The sequence below is a fragment of the Stegastes partitus genome, unplaced genomic scaffold, assembly GCF_000690725.1.
Source record: "Stegastes partitus isolate 25-593 unplaced genomic scaffold, Stegastes_partitus-1.0.2 Scaffold225, whole genome shotgun sequence".
Classification (NCBI taxonomy): Eukaryota; Metazoa; Chordata; class Actinopteri; family Pomacentridae; genus Stegastes; species Stegastes partitus.
This window is the reverse complement of record NW_007577956.1, coordinates 451,403-473,779: the sequence shown is the minus strand read 5'-3', so window position 1 is coordinate 473,779 and position 22,377 is coordinate 451,403. Positions and strand designations below refer to the sequence as shown.

At 43.2% G+C, this 22,377-nt stretch overlaps 1 protein-coding gene across 3 annotated transcripts in view; it reads left to right on the top strand.

Annotated features, from left to right (window-relative positions):
• rftn1b (raftlin, lipid raft linker 1b) overlaps positions 1–22,377 on the top strand; it is a 137,740-nt gene extending 115,363 nt beyond the window's left edge. For 2 of the 3 annotated variants that reach the window (XM_008281171.1, XM_008281170.1), the window contains exons 8-10: positions 7,743–7,846; positions 15,575–15,650; positions 16,372–22,377. In XM_008281171.1, coding sequence (XP_008279393.1) covers positions 7,743–7,846; positions 15,575–15,650; positions 16,372–16,992 — 801 coding nt within the window. In that variant the 3' untranslated portion in view covers positions 16,993–22,377. The remainder of the gene's footprint in view (positions 1–7,742; positions 7,847–15,574; positions 15,651–16,371) is intronic. The other variant, XR_520162.1, reaches the window with a different exon arrangement.

The following is a 22,377-nucleotide window of genomic DNA, read 5'->3' as shown; positions in this document are numbered from 1 at the left end:
TCATGTTGGTCTGTGACTCCTTTAAAACAAACATCAGTGTCCTCAGATATCTGCATCGTCAGCAGCTGCAACAAGGGCCATTGTCCTCTCTGACAATTCACACATGGTTTAATTTATAAAATATTTCAGGCTCAATGAGGTCAAACTAAAACGAGTCCAAATAAAATGCAGACTTCCCTGCAGAACGTCTTGTTTTCTTCTTTACTAACTCATTAATCATCTCACTGGGGTTCTATGTTAGTAAGTGCTGTACAAAGTAGTCCAGGTTGGCAATTTAAATAAACAATTTAGTAATGTCATATCTAAAGACCATTTACATTTTTATATTTTTACATTTCTGCGGTACATGTGCTTCTACTTTCAGTAATTTGGCTGCATTTTGCTGATAGCACGTCATCTTGCCTGTACGGTTTTGAGTGACTCAGAATGACTTTTACTTGTAATGGAGTTTGAAATGATCTGAGTTCTGCTCTCCCCACTGCCTAGCAACCATATGATGGAGGGCTGATAAGAATGAAGAAATGAGATGAAAGAAAATAGGCACCAGGCTGAAAGCGTCGTCTGAAATGAGCCAGTGTCGCGTGTTTTCACCGTGTGATTATGGGCAAAGCTGCAGAGGCTGATCTGAGGAAGGCTTGAGTCAAAACTGAGGTTAAGGTGACACAGGAACTGGCTCGTCTTAAGCGTTTGTTCCTCTCTTCTCAAGAATAGGCTGTGGTTGAAAGTGCAACCTAAAAAAACAAGTCAGCGAACCAGGCGGCAGACTAATTTAACGAGACGTAGAGAGGAAGTTTGGGCCCCCCCGCCATCATTCTGCTCTCGGCCCTCTCTTTATTTAAAATAAAATAATTAAGGCTGCTGCTTTAAAGCCATTGACTTGTCTCAGATCCTCCATCTGAAGCATCAGCTGCAACCATCCCATGCTTGTGTTTTCAGCCTCCTGCTAAAGTGGCTGATAAAAGCTTTCAGTGACACATGATGAACGGTGCCGGCTGATCCTTTGTTTTCCTAACTACCTCATCATGTGTTATCAGGTTACACGGCGTAGTCTTGACTCAAAAGTAGGCCAATGCCTTGTAAAAGCCAAAGATTGAAAGCACTCTGTAAGCCTTCGTATTGTTGCAGTAATCCGTTTTGAACCGGAGAAAAGGTCCCCGAGGGATGAGGTAGGAGACAAGACTGAATAGATAAATACAACAATAAACGCACAGAAATGATTCAATAGAATTAATAGAAAATTAAATCAATTTGTTGATAATAAAAGAAGCGGCCTGTATGCACTGCTGCAGTATTTTTACACTGTACATTATTTCCATTGCTGACGACTTTCTGCACTAATTAATGAGTTGTTTAGTGGAAAAAATGCCAGAAAATGATGAAAAATGCAAATTTCCCAAAGATTAAAACTGTCCTGTTCTGTCCAAACCAAAAGATCAACATTTTACCATCACAGCGGAGGAAAGACGCCAAAAGTGTTCAGATTTAAGAAGCTGCAGTCAGAGAATATAGACTTTATTCTACAAAGAAAAAACAATTAACGTTAATACTTGGCGATTATTTTAATAGTTCGACTAATTGTTTTAGTTTTATTTTACAGTCAGAAGCTCCAGTAAATGGACCTGGTGGTGAGATTCCTTTATCAAGCTCAACTTTTAAGCTAAGAAAAGGAAAAATTCTGAACATCTGCACTTAAATAAAAAGACAAACCTCATCTGCTGATCATGAGATACGACTAAAGGTTGGAGGGCGGTACCTGAAGTCATCTTGTGGTTTGATTGTGACGTCAAACACCCGTGCTAGTTTATCAGGACCCAGTAGAGCTGGCTGACCCGTTACTGAGTGAAAAATCAGAATCTTGTTCACACAAGAGACGTGAATCATTTCTATTCAATATTCTAACACGATCAGATGAAACCAAATTGAGGAAATGACATTTAAAGAAACAAAACTGTATGACACAGTTGTTCCAGGACATGTACATTAGACACACGTGTTACATCAGAAATATAAAAAACGCAGCCTGGTCAGGTGTTGCTGCAAAGAACAACGAAGATGACCAGACTATGAAAGGCCACCTTAAAATGCAGCTTTATTGGAATGACACAACACCACAGATGACAGAAGAAAGAGGAGAAGGCTGCTGGCCTGCTGGATGCTGGCCTGTCGGTCAGGGCCTCAGCCAGGCACTTGAACGTCCACATGGCGCGACAGACCAGGCGTCTCCGCCCGAGTCCAGGACGGCCACATGCGGATCGTCTATCAGCAAAATTGTTCGGCTACAGACACTGCTGAAGAGAACATCTACCCAGACTGTAAGGAATCGCATGAGGGAAGCTGGTTTGCGATCTTGTCACCAACACCAAGAATCTAACAGCAAGATGGCATCACAGTCGGCTCCTGCAGGCGACCAGCGCTGGTCGAGCACCAGTGAGATGGAGGACGGTTCTTCCCACTGACGGCTCGCAGTTTCAGCTGTTCAGGGCAGATGGCAGACGCCATGTTTGGCATCGTACGGGGGAACGCTACTGAGAGTGGCCCACAGAGGCAGAGGAGGGACGGGATGGGCAGAGACCACGTCAGCATTTCATCGATGCCCAATAGAGACAAAACCCCCACACCTGTGATTGTGCCATTCAGTCTGTTTGACATTTCAACAAGACAAAGCGTGTCCTCATGTCTCCAGAGCAAGCATATAGTCCATCCATCATCTCTACACCTTCATCCTCACTATGGGGGGCGGAGCCTATCCCAGCTGACTCAGGGTGAAGGCAGGTTCACCTGGACAGGTAACCAGTCTATCACAGGGCTACACTTAGAGACAGACAACCAAGCACACTCACATTCACACCTACGGACAATTTACAATCACCAATTAACCTCAGCATGTTTCTGGACTGTGGGAGGAAGCCGGAGAACCCGGAGAGAACCCACGCTGCACGGGGAGAACATGGAGACTCCACGCAGGAAGATCCCGGGTGTCCTCACCGGGACGCCAACCGGCGACCTTCTAGCTGTGAGGCCACGGTGCTAACCACTGAGACACCGTGCAGCCCCACATGCATAGTAGCAGGTGAAAGTGTTCCGGTCCAACTACGGCCTGAAGAGTCCCAAACATGTCATCCATCCATCCAGCCAACCTCACCGAGCCCTTCAGAGACACTGAGAGAACATCCCACAGGCAGCATGTCCAGCCTCATTAACCCGTCATGGATGTGCAGCAACGCAAACGGCTGTCAAACTCTGATCCATGACCCCATTATCATTTCCAATATAGCTGGTTGTTTCAACACTTAATCCCCTGTGTTAAAGACATACTGCATGCTGCGTTTGTATTTTTGTGCAGCATAGACTGATTAGCAAAAACAAAATCAGGTGTACACGCATCACATGTTTAGTCAGAGGCGAGACGTTCAGAGAACCTTCTTACTACTTCTGTTGTTGTTTCAGTCATTTCAGAAGAAATGTCAGTTTTAGGAGAAAAGGTGAAAACTTGGTGAGTGATTGAACCAATTTCTGCAGATTGAATGATGACGTTAATCAAATAATCAAGACCACAGTAACAGATGATGTCCTGAAGTTAAAGAGTGGAGACAGAGTTGGCAGCTTTGACAAAGTGAGTTCAGGTCTGTCCAAAACGTTGTCAGACTCATCAAAGAGGTGAAAAACTGTTTCTGTATCATGTTTTAAAAAGGTGCCAGAGATTAGCAATGTCCTGCTTTAGCCGCTATTTATAAGGTCCGATTTGTTTCTTCAATTTTAGACCTCAAGAAAACTTGGCCTCTCAGCAGAGCTTCATTCTGTCTTTGGCAAATATTGTTAAATATGTTTTAAGCGCTTTGAGAGGGGGCCAGTGAGTCTGAGCTGAGGTTGCTGCAGTCCTTTGAAAAGTGGATGCTGCTCTTCTGTTGCTGTGACAACGCCTCAGGTTGACTGAGTCTCGCAGCAGCAGCATCTCAATGGCCTTTTTTAAAGGTATTTGCTTCATCATTACTGGACTGTGGCTGCAAACCTGTCGACCCCAATCGTCTGCAAAAATACAGCTATATCCAGGGCCGGAGGAAACAGCATTATGGTCTGTTATGTCTGCCTTGTGGAGTCGGCGGAGGGGGTTGAAAGAAAAACAATAGCCGTGTGTTTTTGTTGAGCCGACTCTCGGAGCGCACCGTGAACTTCAAATTGACCCGAAGCTGCTCCCTCCTCCGCCGCAGGCCCGAAAACAAACTCCGTCTCAGGCCCGTGTTCCCAAACACCGGCTAGTATATCTCTATACCTTATCTGAAGGTGATAAAGGGGAAGTTCAGCAGTTAATAAAACCCTAGCATCAGGTGTGGGTTATTCCAGGTGTTCTTTAGCTCCAATAGCAGCTGTGACAGGAAAAGAAAAATACAGATTCTGTCCTTCCTGCTGATGCCCTTTCAGTAAAGCAGCAGGACTGAAATGTTCTTAACCGTGTGAAGAGGTGATCTCAGGAGAAGCCTGGATTCAATCTGAAGCCGGTTTGACCGAGGGGGTTAAGCTGCAGCCTCTCCGTCCCCTCGCTGTGCCGCCCTTCTTTACAGTCGCTCAGATAACATCGAGTACAGAGATGGCAGCGTGATTACTTTGTTTTTAGCCTCACAGGTTGGCGCTGGAGCGCCGATGCCGCGAGGTGGCCTCGCATAATAAGTCAGAGCGAGCCGGAGAGCCGCACTCTGGGGACTGTGATTAACTCTCACCTACTCCAAAGAACAGCAAGCCATTACAGAAAAATTATTTCTCAATTTACTTTCTGGGCAGGCTTTGAAAGAGAGTATGTTTCTGGGAGTAGTTCCAACATAAACCAGAGAAAAATGTAGATGCGCCGCTCCCTGTAGGAACTGAGGAAGCAGTGCTCGTGTAAATAATGTCTGGAGCAGCGTCTTGTATCCTCTCCATTAGCTCGGTGCAACCTCCAGCCTGGTATGTGGCGGCTTTGTCTGTCTTTCTAAGAATCTGTGAAGGAGTTGAGCAACAGAGTGGGTTTGAAAGTTTAAGATAAGAAGCGCTGTGTGTTGATCAGCCTGTAACTGGACCATTAGATCAGCCGTCAGATCAGAAGTAGAAAAGTACTGCAGTTACTGTAACTATGCTAATAGAAGCAACAGTGGTATTAATAACAGGTTAATGGTAGCAGTGGGTAAAGTTGTTCTTGTTTTCTGTCATATTAAATAAGTCTATCACAGTTAGAGACAGACAACCAAGCACACTCACAGCCCCGTTTCATTACTTAGCTACTAAACTGTAGGAAGAAAAAGTATAATTCACATGTTAAAAACAGGCCAAACCTCATCAATAATCTGTATTTACAATCTTTTCCACCATTTGACTGTAAATTACATGCTTTTTTTAAAAATTATTTTTTACTGTATTTAAATCAGAATTATTATCACTATTATTTATTATAACATTTATTGTTATTATTATTGTTAATAATATACATGTTTTTTGTTTTTTTTTAAACCAATATTTGCTGTTATTTGAAAGATTAATTATGTATATTCGGTTTGAAAAATTGTCAATAATTTTTATCTGTTTTGGTAAATTACAGACGATATGTAGTGAAGTCAAAAATGTTTTCATTTACCTGTTGATTAATAAAATTTAAAAAGGCCAGAAGTGTACATAATGACACTAAAAACCTGCTTAATAGTAATTAGTTTTATCACAATGTCAGTTTAAAATTACACCATTTTACTGCATTTAAATCAGGTAAAAATATCAATAATTTACAGGTATTTGCAATTTTTTAAAATTTTTATTTTGTTTATAGTATTTAATGCTTTTGAACATGAATGTATGCAGCATTATTTTTTTATAGCGTAGTATTAGTAGCATTAGGTGCAGTACTTTCATTTTATTTCAGCTGTGTTCGTGTTCATATTCATCATTCTTGTATTTTCACGTGTTTTTGTCGCTTCTATCTATTTTTTAAATGAAGAGTTTGTCCTTTTACTGATATTTTTGTATGAGATCATTAGCTTCATGAAATCAGTACCATACTTGCATCTTATTTTATTTATATATGTGTTTATCTGTTTTCCTACATTTGACCTGCTCTATGTAAGTTTTTTTTTGTTTTAGTGTCATGACGCCTCCATTTGTTCACGTTTAGGTTCAGTGAGGCTGATATTTGCGGCGCTTACGTTTCCAAACTTTGCTTTCTTTTTTTTTAAATTTTCATGGCGTACATCCTTGAACCTGAAAAGCACAGTGTTTTATCTTGATGTCAGACTCTCATACATGTGAAGCAGATCTCTCTCTGGCTCTCTGTTACCAGCTAGCATCTCTATTCCCACAATAAATGCTTTTATTTACTCTCCCTGTCACCAGTAAAGCTGAACAACTCCAAATGTTCTCAGCTCCAAATCAGGAGCAAGAGAAGTAAAACCTCCTGCTCATCATTACTTCATTAGCCTCCCTGGCTGGATATTTTACACAGAAGCGTGTCAAACAAAAGTAGAGTTTAAAAAAAAGCTGCTGGTCGGCCTCGGTTTCGGCATTTTACTCTGAAGTTTTCATCCAGTTTTTATGAATCTGAGCTCCTTGAGGGACAAAGGGACGCTGATCTGAGGCAGGCTCTCTGACGGAGGCTGGTGAAGGCGGGCGTGGAGTAGATTCACATGAAAACCTCGCCTGGCGCTTTAATTAGAAGATTTTCACACTCGGCGGTGCTGTGACAGCTAATGTAGCGTGTGTAGGTGTGATGTATTCTGGAGCCTGTTCATGTACAGTGGATCGCTGCACTATGAATAGAGTCTGTGGAGTACTTTGTTCATGCTCACTGCCTCCTTGACTCATATCAGTCCTTGTGTTGCACCGCTGGGTGTAACGGCCTGGAATTTATGCAATCAAGTGTAGCGGCTCCAATGCTTTTATTTCAGTCTCGTCATTCATTTGATCTTTGTTCTGCAAAGTCCGTAACTTTGGGAATCCTGGAGAAGGTTGAGTTGTTCTCTGAGGTTTTTAAAAGCAGCTCTATGTGCGTGCAAATGCAATGGAAGAAATCTGATTGACACGTGTTGTGGTTTCTCACTTTCAGTAGATACCAACATGGCACGATGGCAAACCACACACACACACACACACACACACACACACACACACTGTCAGAACAGGGCGTTCTGTTGCGTGCGTTCTGAAAGCAGATTAAGTAATCTGTGTGTTTCGGTTTGAATAACTCTTTCCCCTCAAGTCAGCAATAAGCATTTACATGTCCGTGCTTGATTTAAGCTCATCAGCGCCACTATGGTTCCTTTAATTGTGTTTTAATGGTGCAAACAGTGTCCTGATGTTTACCACAAAGTGAGCAGCTTCACATGAGCAGTCTGTTTGCTCAAGGACTCACCGTGCTGACAAATACTTGTCATGAATAGAGATGGTTGCCATGTTGACTCATGGCAGCCGGGGACTTTCTGCAGCAGTTGATTTATGTCTCGGTTTTTATTCTTTCCTGTGTACGCCGCTGCCGAAAACACCGTCTCCCACAGCACTCGTCTTACAGCCGTCGTATCTGAGGCGGAAGGTGTTTTTCAAAATGAGACTGGAGTTTGTGAGTGACGCTGACAGCGCTTGATTGCGTTTCATACCTTGATGCTCTACGGCGGTAATCACGGCAGCATAACATTCACACACTCTGCTCGTGGTGCTGCTGAGAAGGACGAGTCTTACGTGCAGGTTTAAGGCTGTTTGGGTTGATTATAACGGACGTGTTGTTTTATTCACAGGGTTTGCAGGTGAAGGCTGATTACGTCCCTCTGCTCCAGTCCCTGGCCACGTATGGATGGAGACTCACATGCGTGCTGCCGACTCCTGTAATCAAGACGAACAGGTAATCTGATTATTAAAGAGGTGTCAAGTCATCTGTGACCTCTAATGACCTCTGTTGGCAGCCAGGAGGAACTGCAAGAACAAAAAACAGCAAGTTTGATTTCTGAAACCAGCACGGGTTGTAGTTCAGTCCTGGAGGGTGACGCACACGTGTGCTTAGTATGTTATATTTATAATTACTTTAAAGTATTTTGTAGAGCTCTGCTTTGACTTTGATAGAATATTAAACAGGGGGTATTGCAGGTAGGTGTTGTAAATACAGTATAAAGACTTTAGCTGATATCTTGCATGTACATGATTCTTGGTGTCAGGTTCAGATGTGTGGGAGGTTCTTTAGGAGTTACAGATGAATTTATAACAAATAAAAGTCCTCCATGCAGATTTACTGACATGACAGCAGATCTCAGAGAGCGACTACGTCCTCCTCAATATCTACAACAAATGCATCTGTTTGCCCTGATATTAAAATAAACTGAAAGACGGCCGTATGTTTCTCTTCAGCAGGTTGAATACGTCCTGAATATGGAGAAAGTTTTAAACAGAAATCTTCCTAAAATCTTTCACAAATGAGCTATTAAACTTCACAGGTTTATAAATTAATTACAATTAATTCATTTGTTATCGGCGTAAGAAGGCGCCACATTTACTGGCCCAAACAAAAAGAAATGAAAGAGGACAGAGGTGTAAATTATGCTTATTGAACCAGCAGGGAAGAGAAAAGTTTATCTACAGGAGGATAAATATTTGAAAGCGATAGAGGAGCCCGAGGCATTCTGCTCTGTTCTATTTGGTTCTTGAATTTTGTGTTTTCCTTTTACATAGAAAAAAAAGACATTTCGATTATAAATGAATGCAGGAAAGGAACAAACTCATGCATAAAAATTCAGTAGAATAAGTTTTAAAAATGAGTGTTTGATGCTCAGAATATGTAATGCATCCTCCCAAATGTCAACGAAATCCAAGTGTGAAAGCACAGAAATATGTATAAAAGTTAAAAGTATTCATCATCCCTTTACTATATCTATTAATTACTGGTTTATTTTTAGTATTTTAATCTTGAAGCTGATCATAAAGTTTATATCAACAGTATTCGTCTGCAGCAGAAGAACAAAGTCTCTTCTGACATAATTAAGTTTTGAGTAAGAAAGTCTTAAAAAGAGCTGCAAGAAAAGTGAAGCTGGAAAGTGGAGCCTTGGGTGAAAAGTTATCGCACGACTTAAAATCCAAAGTTATAAACTTCAGTGTTCCTGTGAAAATTGGAACATGGTATGAAATACAATACGCACAAGTTATTGTTCAGAGAAATATGTCAGCTTTTGACAAAAATTGACCTAAATCTCTGCCAATTTCGACGGAGCTTTGAGCAGCTGCGCCTGTGTGCATTTTAAAAGCAGCAGCAGCTCTGACTGTTGGAGGAAAATCTCTTCACAGAAACGTAACGGTTCCTCGCCTGAGCCGCGCTGACTCATCACTCAGGGCTTCTGTATGAGTGTACATCCGCTGCTGGTCAAAGGTGCCACATGTTCTCAGATACGCCGAAGAGCTTCGCTTCAAAACAATTTGCTCCTCAACTCGCTCACCATTTATTTCTCCCGTCTCACACATGAAACAGAACAAAAACAGCGTAAACACAGTGAAGTCAAAGGGCTTCAGGATGTGTTGGAGCTGCTTTGGGTCCAGACAGCTTCTCACACCGTTAACAGATGAATATGAACACGATTTATATGAGCGTATACGGCTAAAGGCTAAGTAGAGAGCCAGGCAGTGGGCAGAACACGTCGGCCTTTGAAGTTTAAAGCTGAAGCAGCTGTAAGACTGTGAATAAAAATATGATACGACATCTTATAGAACTGACACGTATGTAGAGCCGCCATCGAATTCTATCATGTACATGAAAACAACAGAAATACTTTAAACCCTAAAAGAAATGAAGGCTCAGCAGATCAACAGAAAGTCCCTAAAGTACGACACACTAATTAATCCAACACACACACACACACACACACACACACAGGCGGCCAAAATCAGAACTAAACCACCATCCTGATCCAAACACATGGAGCGAGCCACACAGTTAGGGTTCTGTTCAGGGCTGAGGAGCTTCTCAACAGACAGGATCATGAGCGAGGTGTTCTGACTTCAGGTTTCCCTTTGACTCTGTTTCATGCTACAGTCCTGTTTTAGCCTCAGACGGTTGATAACGAGCTCGGTTAGCAACAGACTGATCACACAACACGTAAACACTGCCGGAGCATGACTCAGCAAATAAAAGACGACCTAACACACCTGCACACAACGATCCGACAAGGGCGTTTCAAGAGTAGATAAAAGATGCTTGTCAGTGTCAGTTGTTGCTATGGCAACTGAAACCATCTTCAAATCCAGGCTCAAACATACACGCGTGTATTCTTGTAAAAATCCCCTATAAGCACATTACATGTCATTTATGTGGGGATGAAACACAAAAAGGTATCTTAGAACTCTTTCATTAACCTGAATAAAAGAGACAAATCCTGCAGATCTTAATGACTCTTAAATAGTTTTCTGTCCTTCATTGGTTTTAATACCAATAATGAAGGAGAAGATTCTCTTCTCAGGGACAACAAGAGGTCAGCTTGGCAGCATTGCTGATTATTTAAGGGAATTAAAACATGTTCACATATTTACCGTCTAGCTTTACAATTTTACTAAAATTTTTGTTCAGTAGATTTTTTGTTGTTGACAAAAACAATCATTTAGCTGTTAACAACACAAACCTTATGTGACAGATCGACATGTCGACCAGGACGTTACCCACTGCTTCATTATGTTGACTGTGTTTTGAATGGAGGGCTGGTTCTGACTGAGCACGTCCACACTAACAAACCTTAAAACATGCTCTGCTTTATCATCTGTTTTCCTCTAAACAGGACCATTATTCACAAAATGAACACCATGCTGTACTGAAAAAGGCTTAAAACTACAAATTTAGACCAGACATTTATCAGGAACGTGTATATTGAGATAATAAATCCAATGAGAAGTAGGGTCATTTTCTCATAGACTTCTATACAGTTAGACTTTTTTGTCGCCCCCTGCTGGCTGTTAGAAAGAATGCCGGTTCAGGGCACTTCAGCATTAGCAGACTTTAGGAAACTTCCATTTGTTTATACACAGTCTATAGGTATTATACTTGACACTGATTAGCTCTGCTGTTGCTACAGAGTTCACCAAACAAAAGCAACTCGTTTATATAATCAGCCCATTAAATGGTCATTATCAGCACGTATCAGTTCCATACATTTCGGTCAGTCGGTGTTTTATCATCCATTTTGATCAGGGATAAGCAGACACCCAATAGCATAAGTGACCTCCTGAGATCTTCAACTGAGATTTTACAGTCACTGGACCAAATGAGACTTGATGACAAACCATGATCCTTTTCTACAGTTAACCAGGTAATGTTGGTTCCTAAACTTAGCCAAACACCCAGCGAAGGTCTAAACAAGACTTAAGTCAAAATATGAAACCATAACTATGACCAGAGACGTGACTTAACTCAGGTCTCCTGGTGTGAAGCTCCAACGTTGTGCCTCTTTTCCACAAACTAATCAAAGTCTCACATGTGCCCGCAACATTTCTTTTAGTTTTTCAGCTCAAAATGCTGCAGAGATGCTACAAGCCCTGATGTTGGTCCAGTTCTGAACAAGCAGTTTGGAATTCAATGAGCTGCTGCTGTTCTTCAGCAGGAACACGCCGTCGACATCAGTGATTATCGATGCAGAGCAGTCAACCACAGTCTGAGCTGGACTATCGGACGGCTCGGTTAAACACAACACATGGGTTGAACTCTCACTGGCCAGTAGAGCTGAGCGTCCATACAGCTGAGGGGGGCGGAAGTGAACGTCTTCACATCTTTACAGCTTTTATTTTATTAAAACAACCACATATCACAATAAGAGAGGATTTTCACCATTAAGGACCTTTAAGGCCGTTGACCAACCACCAAATGATGACGTCTGTTCCTATCGAGGCTGCAGCCCCAGTAGACGTGCTGATAACAACATGGTGAGGCCCAGTGAGCCTACCAGAAGGTGGACGAGGTCACTTCCTGCCCATATGTATGCAAATGTTTTGCGCCAATTGAATCGTATCATAAGATCTGAATCAGGCCATAAAAGAGGCGTCTGTGAAAACGTTGACAGGGCAGCTCCAAAGGCAGTTTTCAGTCTATCATGAATATTAAATGCATGGAGGCTTAGTGTTTGTCAAACCTCTCCAGAGCCTAGAAAAGTGAGTTTTGTTTTTGTCTTGTCATCAAGTCTTTAGGAATTAAGCGTGGAGGCAAACCCAGCAGACAGGAGACTTCTTTGGTCCATGTGTCAGGCCAGCAGGTTTATTTCAAAAATGTGAGCGCCGTCTTTGAGTCCAGTTCTTCCTAAAACATCCACAGGTTTTCATTTATATTATAGGCAGCCATCTTTGTCACACCTCTGGGCAGTTATTCTGGGCTAATGAGAGCAGGCAGCTATCTGGGTCACTGTGTAGAATCACCAATCACATCAGATGGTTTTTAACCTCATTTGGGGCAGACTAAGGTTTGAAAAGCGTTTTTCAAGTAACACTTTGACTAAATGCAGACAGTTTGATAACACCACACCTAACAAAGCAGACGATTGGCTTTGGGCTGAGGTGGGACATGTGTTATAAAACCACAATACTTATTGTTATAGAGTTCTCTCAGAGCTGCAGGTGTCTCGGTGGTTAGCACCGTTGCCTCGCAGCTAGAAGGTCGCCGGTTGGCGTCCCGGTGAGGACACCCGGGATCTTCCTGCGTGGAGTCTCCATGTTCTCCCCGTGCAGCGTGGGTTCTCTCCGGGTTCTCCGGCTTCCTCCCACAGTCCAGAAACATGCTGAGGTTAATTGGTGATTGTAAATTGTCCGTAGGTGTGAATGTGAGTGTGCTTGGTTGTCTGTCTCTAAGTGTAGCCCTGTGATAGACTGGTTACCTGTCCAGGTGAACCTGCCTTCACCCTGAGTCAGCTGGGATAGGCTCCGCCCCCCATGACCCTGGTGAGGATTAAGGTGTAGAGATGATGGATGGATGGATTCTTTAAGTTGCTCCTTTACAAGGTGTCTGGTTTTAATAGTAAATGTCCTCTTTCCTTCTTCCTGTCCCTCTGCTTGCTGTCAGAAGAGGCACAAGAGGGAATTTAATGTCAAAAGACTTTAAGTCTAGTTCATCCTGTCTTTATTTGTCAAACTCTGACCGCTGACGTCTCATTTATGCTCCAGTTAAACTCTAAAAAAGCGTTTTTATACCGAACAAGGACTGTGGATCACTCAGACAAACATCCCTGTAGGAAGAGATCTCTGTAGCAGGACCAGTTTCAGCCAACAGTAACTCTGTCAGTGTGCATACAGGCACTGAATAAAGTGTGAAGCTGTTCTTTAAACCTATACGACGCTGCGTCTCGCCACACTGACGGAGCGTACATGCAGTATTTCCATCAGTGCGCTGACCGATTGTTTGCTCTGCCACCTCAGCTGGTCGTGTTTGCTGCTCTTTCACAGCACAGCTGATTAATTACCTCTCTATTTTCATCCTTTTGTTTTTTTCCACACTCTCCCCCCTCTCGCCTCTCTTTCAAAATGCCACAACACAACAGCACAACATGGCTAATTAATCAGAGTCGGCCTAGATACAGTACAAGACGGAGCTCATTGCTCTCGCTGCCTCTGAAACATTTTGCACGTCGAAATAATGGTTGATGATCTATTCCAGATTAGCAATAGTCATTACACTTGTTTTTGTGCTGTTGACGCCTCCATTTTTAAACAGGAAATTTGCGAAAGCACGTCTTTCTTTTTCTTTTTTTTTGTAGTCTGAGTGTTTTCCAGGCCGCACTTCATCTGGAGGGGTCGGATAAGTGTCACTGATCTCAACAGCGTCTGAAATTAATGCTAACTGGTGCTCAGCGGCTTCTCCACACAACATTAATTCATGTCGTTGTCTCAGAGCATGCATTCATGTTCGCCGCATTCAATTAATGTAGATGGTAATTACATTTTGGAGCCATTAACTACAGTAAATGTGAATATCTGTGCGCTAACCGTGGAACAATAAACAACAAGCAGACGAGGAGGTTCAGACGAATTTGCTAATTATTGCAGGTACCTAAATGTGTTGGCGACTAAGCAGTGATTTACACGTCGGGTTTCGGCGTTAGCGTAGTGGAAGAAAGATTTCCGCTGTGAGTGCAGCATTTCATGTGTCAGGTCTTTTTATTTCAAGTGGCAGTTTGTGCTCTCGGCTTTTTCCCTACAGATGAAGCCACCAACAGGTACATTCACACATAAATGGGCACAGGCTATTGCTGTTCTATATAGCTTCAAGTTATAATAGTGCGGCTGACACTGACAGCCAAGAGTAGGTTCAGTAAAGGCCTGTAATTTTCTAAGCCATCCACTCCTTTCTGGTTTAATGGGCTGGGGCTTTTTGCTGGGAACTCCGGCTAGTTTTCAGCTTTGATTCAGCAGGAAGCCGTCCAGCATTCTTGACAGCCTAGAAAATAGCTTATGGATAAATGGTGGAAGGAAGGAGGTAATGGAAAAAAGAGGTTGTGGTGGGCTTTGGATGGTTTAGATAGTAAGCCTTCTGCTGGAGGAGCCTCGAGTCCATTTGATGTTGAGAAAGGGAAGATTTGCAGCAGGATTTTAGGGTTCTGCGGTGATCATAAACCTGCCATCTTTCCTCATGTGCAAGGTTGAGCGGGCAGCTTAACTTTAAAAAGCATCCAACTTTAGTGTGTGTGTCCACATGTGTTATTGAACTCGCGTCAGATAGCAGCGCAGGGCAACATATCTCCCTTTAAGCCGCGTCCAATAATAGCAGGAGAGAAATGGAGGGAATAACACAGAAACAAACAATAAAACTGTCACAAATCAGGCTGTCACATGAGATAAGAGTTGAAACCGAGCGGGCAGCTTTTTCACTGAGAGCACAGTGGGCTCAGAACGAGGCTGTGCATGACAAAGACGAGCAGACCAAAGAGTGAGCGCGAGAGACAGGAGGCCCACTCAGAAACGAATCTGCATTTCCTGCCATGATTAATCTGTCAGCGCGAGTACTTGTGCAGATTATCCTTCTCAGAACACAGGGGTGTGACATGTGCATGGGATGGAGGATTATATTTGGGGAAATGGAGGAAAACGGAAGAACTACAGAGCAGCAGAAGATGCTCACAAAAGAAAGTTCCGTGTTTTCCTGCAAGATTCGAGCGCAGAAGCGCGGTGATGACACTGACAGATGACGGCAGGAAAGAGGTGGAGCCACGAACGTGAGCCTTTATCCTTAAACTGTCAGATAAGAGCGTGAAGCATGAGCGGCGGCCGGCAGTCATTCCACTATCTTGATGGATGGTCAGAAAGACTGAGTGTTATCGCCGCGTTTTGCTCGAGTGAATTGCTCATATTTATCTTGCAGCAATTTTTCAAGCACGAAAAACAACGATAAATTATGAAAAATCTGCCAAAGCTGCTAACGCTACTTCTAAATGTTTAAACATTAAAAAGCAGGCGGGAAAACCGTGTTTTCTTCTGCCATTCTACATTGATTAGAAATAAATTAGCAGTGAAAACGATGCTCTTCATTAAAGAAATAAAATAACCTCAAGTTCTTGGTGAATTTCCAACAGCTCATGATCTCAACTCTTTCCCTTTTCTCTCTCTTTGCCCTCTCGTCCTTCAGCGACGGAAGCCTGTCCACCAAACAGATTGTTTTCCTGCAGCGACCCGTCTTAGGCCGAAAGAGGAGGGAGTCTAAGGTACGCGACCTCACATTCCTCTCTGTGTTTCTTGGCTAATTCTGTCACCTGCTTGCCATATATCCAAGACCAACATCACCTTTTGCTACCTTCACGTCCACAGCTGGTTTTGCTTTGAGCAGACAAACACACACACGGCGCTGCGCTAATGTGAACCAACTCCTCTCTGTTTGAGGATATAAGGAGTTCTCCAGCAGCTGTGTTGTTTGGGGAACCAGGGTTGGTAATGCTTTCTTGGCCGCCCCAAACGGTGACGATAACCTCTGAAGCTAACCTTTGTCTGCGGTGGAATGAATCCATGTTGACGCTTTCTGTGACCCGAATTTAAACTGCCATCGCAACAACAAATTTAATAGCCCCTAAGACTCGGGGAATTGCTGGCGTTAACAAGATTTTCTGGCCTGTTTCTTTGCAGTTTATCTCTCCCCGCAGTAACCCCTGCAGAAGTTGTTCAAGTAATTGAGGACATATTGCATTAAATTTTTTGCCTGTTTGTTTGGTCAGATTGAAGGCCTCCAGGCCACCAATAATTCCGCTCACAATGGCCTCAATTTCCTTCTCTGCATCAATGAGATTTGTTTGAATAAGCTAGTTACCCCAGCGCTATATTAGATTCGCTGTGATCCATTCTTAATTAAGTCTGTGTGTACTGCTTTGTGGCCAAAAGCATATTTAAAGAGTTATAATGCATTCCACTGACACGCTAATGTAAATGTTTCAGAAATTAATCTTCAAGCCCCGAAGCAAGTCCAGCAAGAACTGCATCAAAGACACGGCGAAGAACAAGAAGAAGAAAAAAACAAAGACGGAGAAGGACGGAGAAGATCCCAAGATTCTTGACGAGAGAGAAAAGGTTGAGAAGGAAGAAGACAAGAGCGGCGATGAAAGAGTGAACGCAGCCAGAGAAAGTGAGATGCTGAAAGAACGGGAGGCGAGGTGTGAGGAGGACGAAAAGATTGATGACGGGATCGAAATCGGCATCGAGACTGTCATGAAGAAAGATGAAGCAGCAGAGACGAAAGAAAACGGCACCGAAGAAGGGCAAGAAAAGATGGCACTGGATGGAGAGGGATCAAAGGAGAACGGAGAGCCTTTGGAAAACGGAGAGGTCAAGGAAGTGACGGAAACCGTGGCGACTGTCGAAGCTCAGAGCGAGACCAAAGAAAAGGAGAGCGAGGGAGCAGCAGAGGCTGATGCAGTGATAGAGAACGGGGTAGAGACAGACGAAGAGAAAGATGAAGGCGACGAGATCGAGACGGATGAACCGGCCGAGGTCACCGCCAAGGAGATTGTGGCAGATCCACAGGCCACAAATCAAAGCCCAGAGGAGACTCAAGAGTAGCCCCAAGGAGTTCAAGTCGAGGTCCCCGCCCCCCCACCCTACCTCTCAAGCCCCCCATCCTAAGAACTGGTTCACAGTGTTGTCCCTGATCCAAATTACCGGGGCTTCGATCCCCATCGCTGCAGCATTCTCCAAACCTACCACCTTTCATAGATGACTCCCCTGCAACCAGTGTAGCTATGAAAGAGTTTCATGTGACTGCAGGCGTCAGTCCGACTGTATAACCACACATGCTGAATGTATACGTCCAACACAGGAGACGCTGGGGCAGGATGGTCCATGTGTCTCCAGGATGGTGGCATTATCAGACAGGCTGCAGAGCAAAGTGAGTGTTTAAAGGCCTGGTCACCCCAGTGGTTAAAGGGCAAAATACTGCGCTGCAACTGGTGAAAACACACAGACTGGTGCGAGTCGTTTAGGCTGTCGTGGTGTTTCCAGATAGTTGTCAGATAAAGTTAAAGCAAACTTTGGGGAAAAAAGGCAAATAAAATGCAAATTCGGCTTGTTTCCATGAACTGCTTAGTAGCAAATAAACTCGGTTGTGTAGCGTCATGAGAAGGTGGAGGTCTAGATTACACAAGCAGCTGTGATAAGCGCAGCAGAAGAGGTTGTGAATCAGATGCTAATTAGCCACTAGCTAATTCTTTTAATTGTGTGTTGTCCCTGCAAAAAGAAACCAACCACTAATTTACCAACCGCTAAAAAAAAAACCCAAAGAAGAAGAAAGAAAGAAAACTTTGGCCATCAATGAGCCAAAAACGGTGAATGGTAAGCCTTTGGTTTGTTTCAGGCTGTCCAGAGTCTCTGGAGGTGGAAACAGCTGATCAGTCATCAAAGTTAAACATCTGCTGAGTTAGAATTTACTTGGAAAATGTGTTTTCATCTCACATGAAGCACATTAACTCTTTTTTAGAAAAAAGTCAAAAACCATCTGAGAGAGAAAACTGTTCTTTCTAATTATGCTGCTCCCATTAACGAATGTGATGCTTCACAATGTACGAAGAATATTCGATGGAAACCAGCGAGTGGGTCCAAAATGGAGGGAAGTGTCGTCGCCTGTTAGCTGTGTTGGAACAACATTCAACCTCCTCTGAGTGTAAAGTGCTCCAGAAAAGAGGAACCAGACTTTCATGATCCAGATTCGTCTTTTGAATAAACTGCGTGATGTTAACATCGGAGCTCTAAAGGGCTTCATTTACAGTTTTAATATCTCTGACGGTTTATAAAACTGAGAACAAAATGACCGGCAGTGATAATGACCACTGCATTACGATGGACTGTCTATAAAAGATGGATGTCGCCACCGTGGCGCCACTAACTGGTTTGTGGATTAACATTTTTAAGCCTCAGAATTTGTCCATCAGCATGTTGGTCATTTGAATCCGTTTATAACTAGTGAGAGCTGGATCTGACTGAGATACGACACCTGCCGATACAGTAGCAGCTTGTTATTTACTCTGCTGTGTCGTGTATTTTCCTCTAAATGGGACCGTCATTGACAAAATTAACACCACGCTGTACTGAAGGAGACTTAAAACTAGCTATTAATACCATAAATTAATTAGGAAAATGTTTATTGAGATGAATAATCCAATGAGAAGTAGGGTCATTTTCACATAGACAGCTAGACAGAGGAGTCGCCCCCTGCTGGCTGTTAGAAAGAATGCAGGTTTGTGTCACTTCCAAACTGGCTTCAGGCCAAGATGCTACACCATCCTTAATATACAGTTTGTGTGTCACCAGTTAGCTTTCTGGATATATCACCAGTTTTTTAGATCAACTACCTTCATTGTGGCCCTTCCTGGTGTGACCAGGCCTTTACGTCATGCAGAGTTTGATGTCAACTTTCAACTTGCCTGAGTAGGGTTAGATAGTCTAAAAGAATTATGCTGTTTTATACACACACACACACACAACAATTACGTCCAATACCATGGTTAGCTGTTCTCGTCTTGTCCAGGATCTCTACCCAGATAAAGGACCTGTTACCAGAGGTACATTCACCTGACAGGTGAGCAGTTTGAGCAGCTTTTTCCAGCTCATGAAGCTGTGAACAGACAAATCAGCTCCAAAACCCAAAATCTTGACGAGACACAGGCCTGTGTCGCCCGACCGACTGACAGCACGAAGGCAGGTAGGCTCAGACTGCAGCGCCGGCCCGGTTCCTCCTGTAAGCTGGGATGAGGAGGGACATGGGAGGAGAAAGCCGGTAGAGGTGACGGGAAAGGCGTTTGTTGCGACAGGCAATCCAAAGTAGGCTGAAGAGATAATTGTTTACACCGAGCTCTAAGCCATCAAGTGCTTCAAAGAGAGCCGATAATCACTCCTTGGTGTGGTGTGCTCAGCTCACCTGCATACAGAATGTTCCACACTCAAAGCCAAGTCAGACACGGATGTGAAATTCAGCTGAATGTTTGCACCTCCGGGGCAGAGCTCGGATTTAGACGTTAGTTTGCAGACACAGGAGTTATTTCTGCGCAAAAAAAATAAAAAAAGATGCATTTTTAATTACATTCCAGTCAATGGCTGAAGACAAAAGTCAGTGGAAACAAGGTTAAGCTGCCTTGTGTTTTTTATTGAGACCAGAACTGAGCGTTGAGACGGAGAAACTGAAACAAAGGACGAGGTTGTAGTGAAAGAGAAAGACCACAGAGCCTCAGAGTCAAATAAAAGAAATGAATAGGCTCATTTAAAGCAACAGCCGCTTGTGTCCCACATCCCCTGTTGAGATTTCTTTCATTATTTTACCTCCATCTCTTTAAGCACCTCTCACCAGACATCATTTCTGACAATAACCAAGTCATAATGTGCTGTTTCATGGCATCGCGTAGCTTTCCGTTTTCAAAGGTGGAGCAGGAGGGCGGCGGCCACGTTCACGGCGTGGAGCTCTCATTAGCTCACTAATGGGTTTTGTCAGCGGGATGTCTGTCAGTAATCATGCATTTATAATGGGGTCACTTATTGGGGGAGGTATTGACAGCAAAACACCTCAACATGTCGAGCAAATAGCCTTCATATTTAACAGTGATGTCACGGGGAGTCACTTGCACTGAGGAGGAAGAGTTAAAAATGTTCAGTTTTACAAAGAAACCCCAAACGCCTCATCCCACAACGAGTCTATTTATTAAAGTGTTAGTATTTGGTTCATGGAGAACGTAAACTACCTGCTGTCCTGCTTCACACGCGCTATAATTTGTCACAATTTGGATCTTTAGTTTTATGAGAATAAATGATAGCTCGGTGAAGAAAAATGGCTCCTTTCTGGAGAAGAAACTCTTCAATTACACACAAGTAAGATCGATTATGCTGAACAAGTGCTCTCCTTTTTGGGGGATTAATCCGCCCGCCGCTGAGATTTTTTTCAATGTAAAATGGCATATGTTTCTGTGTAGAGTAGAATATAAAACTGTGACCAGTCTAGCCTTATTACTATACTGTAAATGGCCCACAACCTGCTATTAGAACTGTCTTTTAGAGGCACAATGGTGATTTAAGTGTTATATGTTTGTTATAGTCAAACAGGAAAGTTTTTTGCTACCGTCGGTGTTTTGAAGACGTCGTTCCCTGTTTTATTACTGGAATTCAGAGCGAGTTTGTCTATATGAAGGTATTGAGTTTTATTTCTAACATGTTTTGTTGTTTTTTTTTATGGTGAATGTTCTGTTTCCTGAGTCGACAGATTTTTTTCACTGTGGGCTTCGTGTTGCCTCTGCTGTTCCGCTAAAGCTTGCAGAAATGTATTGCTGACTGACGCTTCGAGCTACCTCCCGAGGGCTGTTGTTGGTTTTAACCGAGGGGTCGCCGCCTGTGTGACCTCCTGAAGCATATGCTCCTTGTCCTCTCGCCCTCCACGATGACGGAGACCAGAACTGTGAGCGTGAGGTCATCGCTAATGGCAGAAAAGGCCGAGGGTCACATCTGAGCCAGAATGGATTTTCCACAGCTGCACACAGGAGTTTGCACGAGCATATGACAAACAACCACTCCGATATCGAATGAAGACATGAAGTCATGTCATGATGTTCTCTGTGCTGTTTTCTCTCCTTTTTTTTTAACTTCATTCTCCTGGCTGCTTTTTGTTCTCTGCTTTCTGAGCTTTAATAAGCATTTACTGCATTCAAGGAATATTTTGCGCCACCTCTTGCATCAGAGGAGCCGGTAAGAGTCGGCTGTCACTTTCACAGCTTTGTCAGGATGTGACAGATATGAATTATGAAACGCAACCGACAGCAGATCCTCATGAATACTTGAGAAATTTCCCTGTTGAATCCTGGTCAGCTTATTTCATCAGATTTAATTAATTTCTTTGCTCCCCCATCCAGCTTCGAGATAAACATTTTAGCTGTCATTTATCTGTTTTATGAATTTATTTCAGCGCTTCTGATTTCCTCCTTCTCGTGTGTGTTATTCTTTTGTTAATCTAAAGAACTGTGACATGTATTCCCCTTTGGCATCCTGTGAGAACAAACACATCATATTCCTCTTTATCTGTGGGAGCAGGAAATAGAAAAAGAGGCGATCTCAAGCGACGTGACTGCTTTCCGACTCCCACTACATTCCGGCTGGACAAACAGGAATGACCGTAACCTTGACAAACTCGCGTCCGTCCATCCCTACCTGAGGCCGCGGCCTTCGGGGCTCCGCGTCCCCCTGATAAGGGCTGATTGGTGGCTTCGCAGTCTGACCTCTGACACCGGAGCACTCCGGGGACCGTGGGGTAGCCGTGATCTGGTATTAAAGACACGGACGGGGAGAGAGAAGTGAGGCAGGATCTGACACTTCATCAGTTAAATGATGCCGAACCGTGTTAACGTAACCGTCCGTGAACAGAAGGCGACCTCTGACTAATGTCACACTTAAATACACATTTGCAGCCCTCTATCCGTTCATGTAAAGATAAAAAAGGAAAAAAAAATAAAAGGTAATATCCAGTTTTCTGTCTTATATCAGCATAATCGTCTCTGAGCCTCAATCGTGGCGCTGGTGCAATCGTTCTTGGTAATGCTGTACAAAACGTGATGGTTCATTTCCTGTGTGCTACTATGATGTGAAACGGGCAGAGTAGAAACGACAGAACATGATACAATAGGATGCCGTCATTTTTTACTTTGGTTTTTTTTCCCCGTGTTGTCACTTTAGCTTGCTCACAGCCTCTGGAAAATGTATTCTTAGATTTTTGTCTCTGATGTGAGTTTTTTTTTGTTATCACCTCGGCTGCCATCTTGAATGTTGAGTATCTTTGATCATGTGCTGTTGTCACTCGCATCGCTACGGAGGAAGAAAAAGTATTCTTTATCTTTGCTATCCTGAGTATGTCCACATTCCTATTGTTCATGACATCTGTACAATTTGTATATTATAAAAATGATTTATATTTAATGTGTA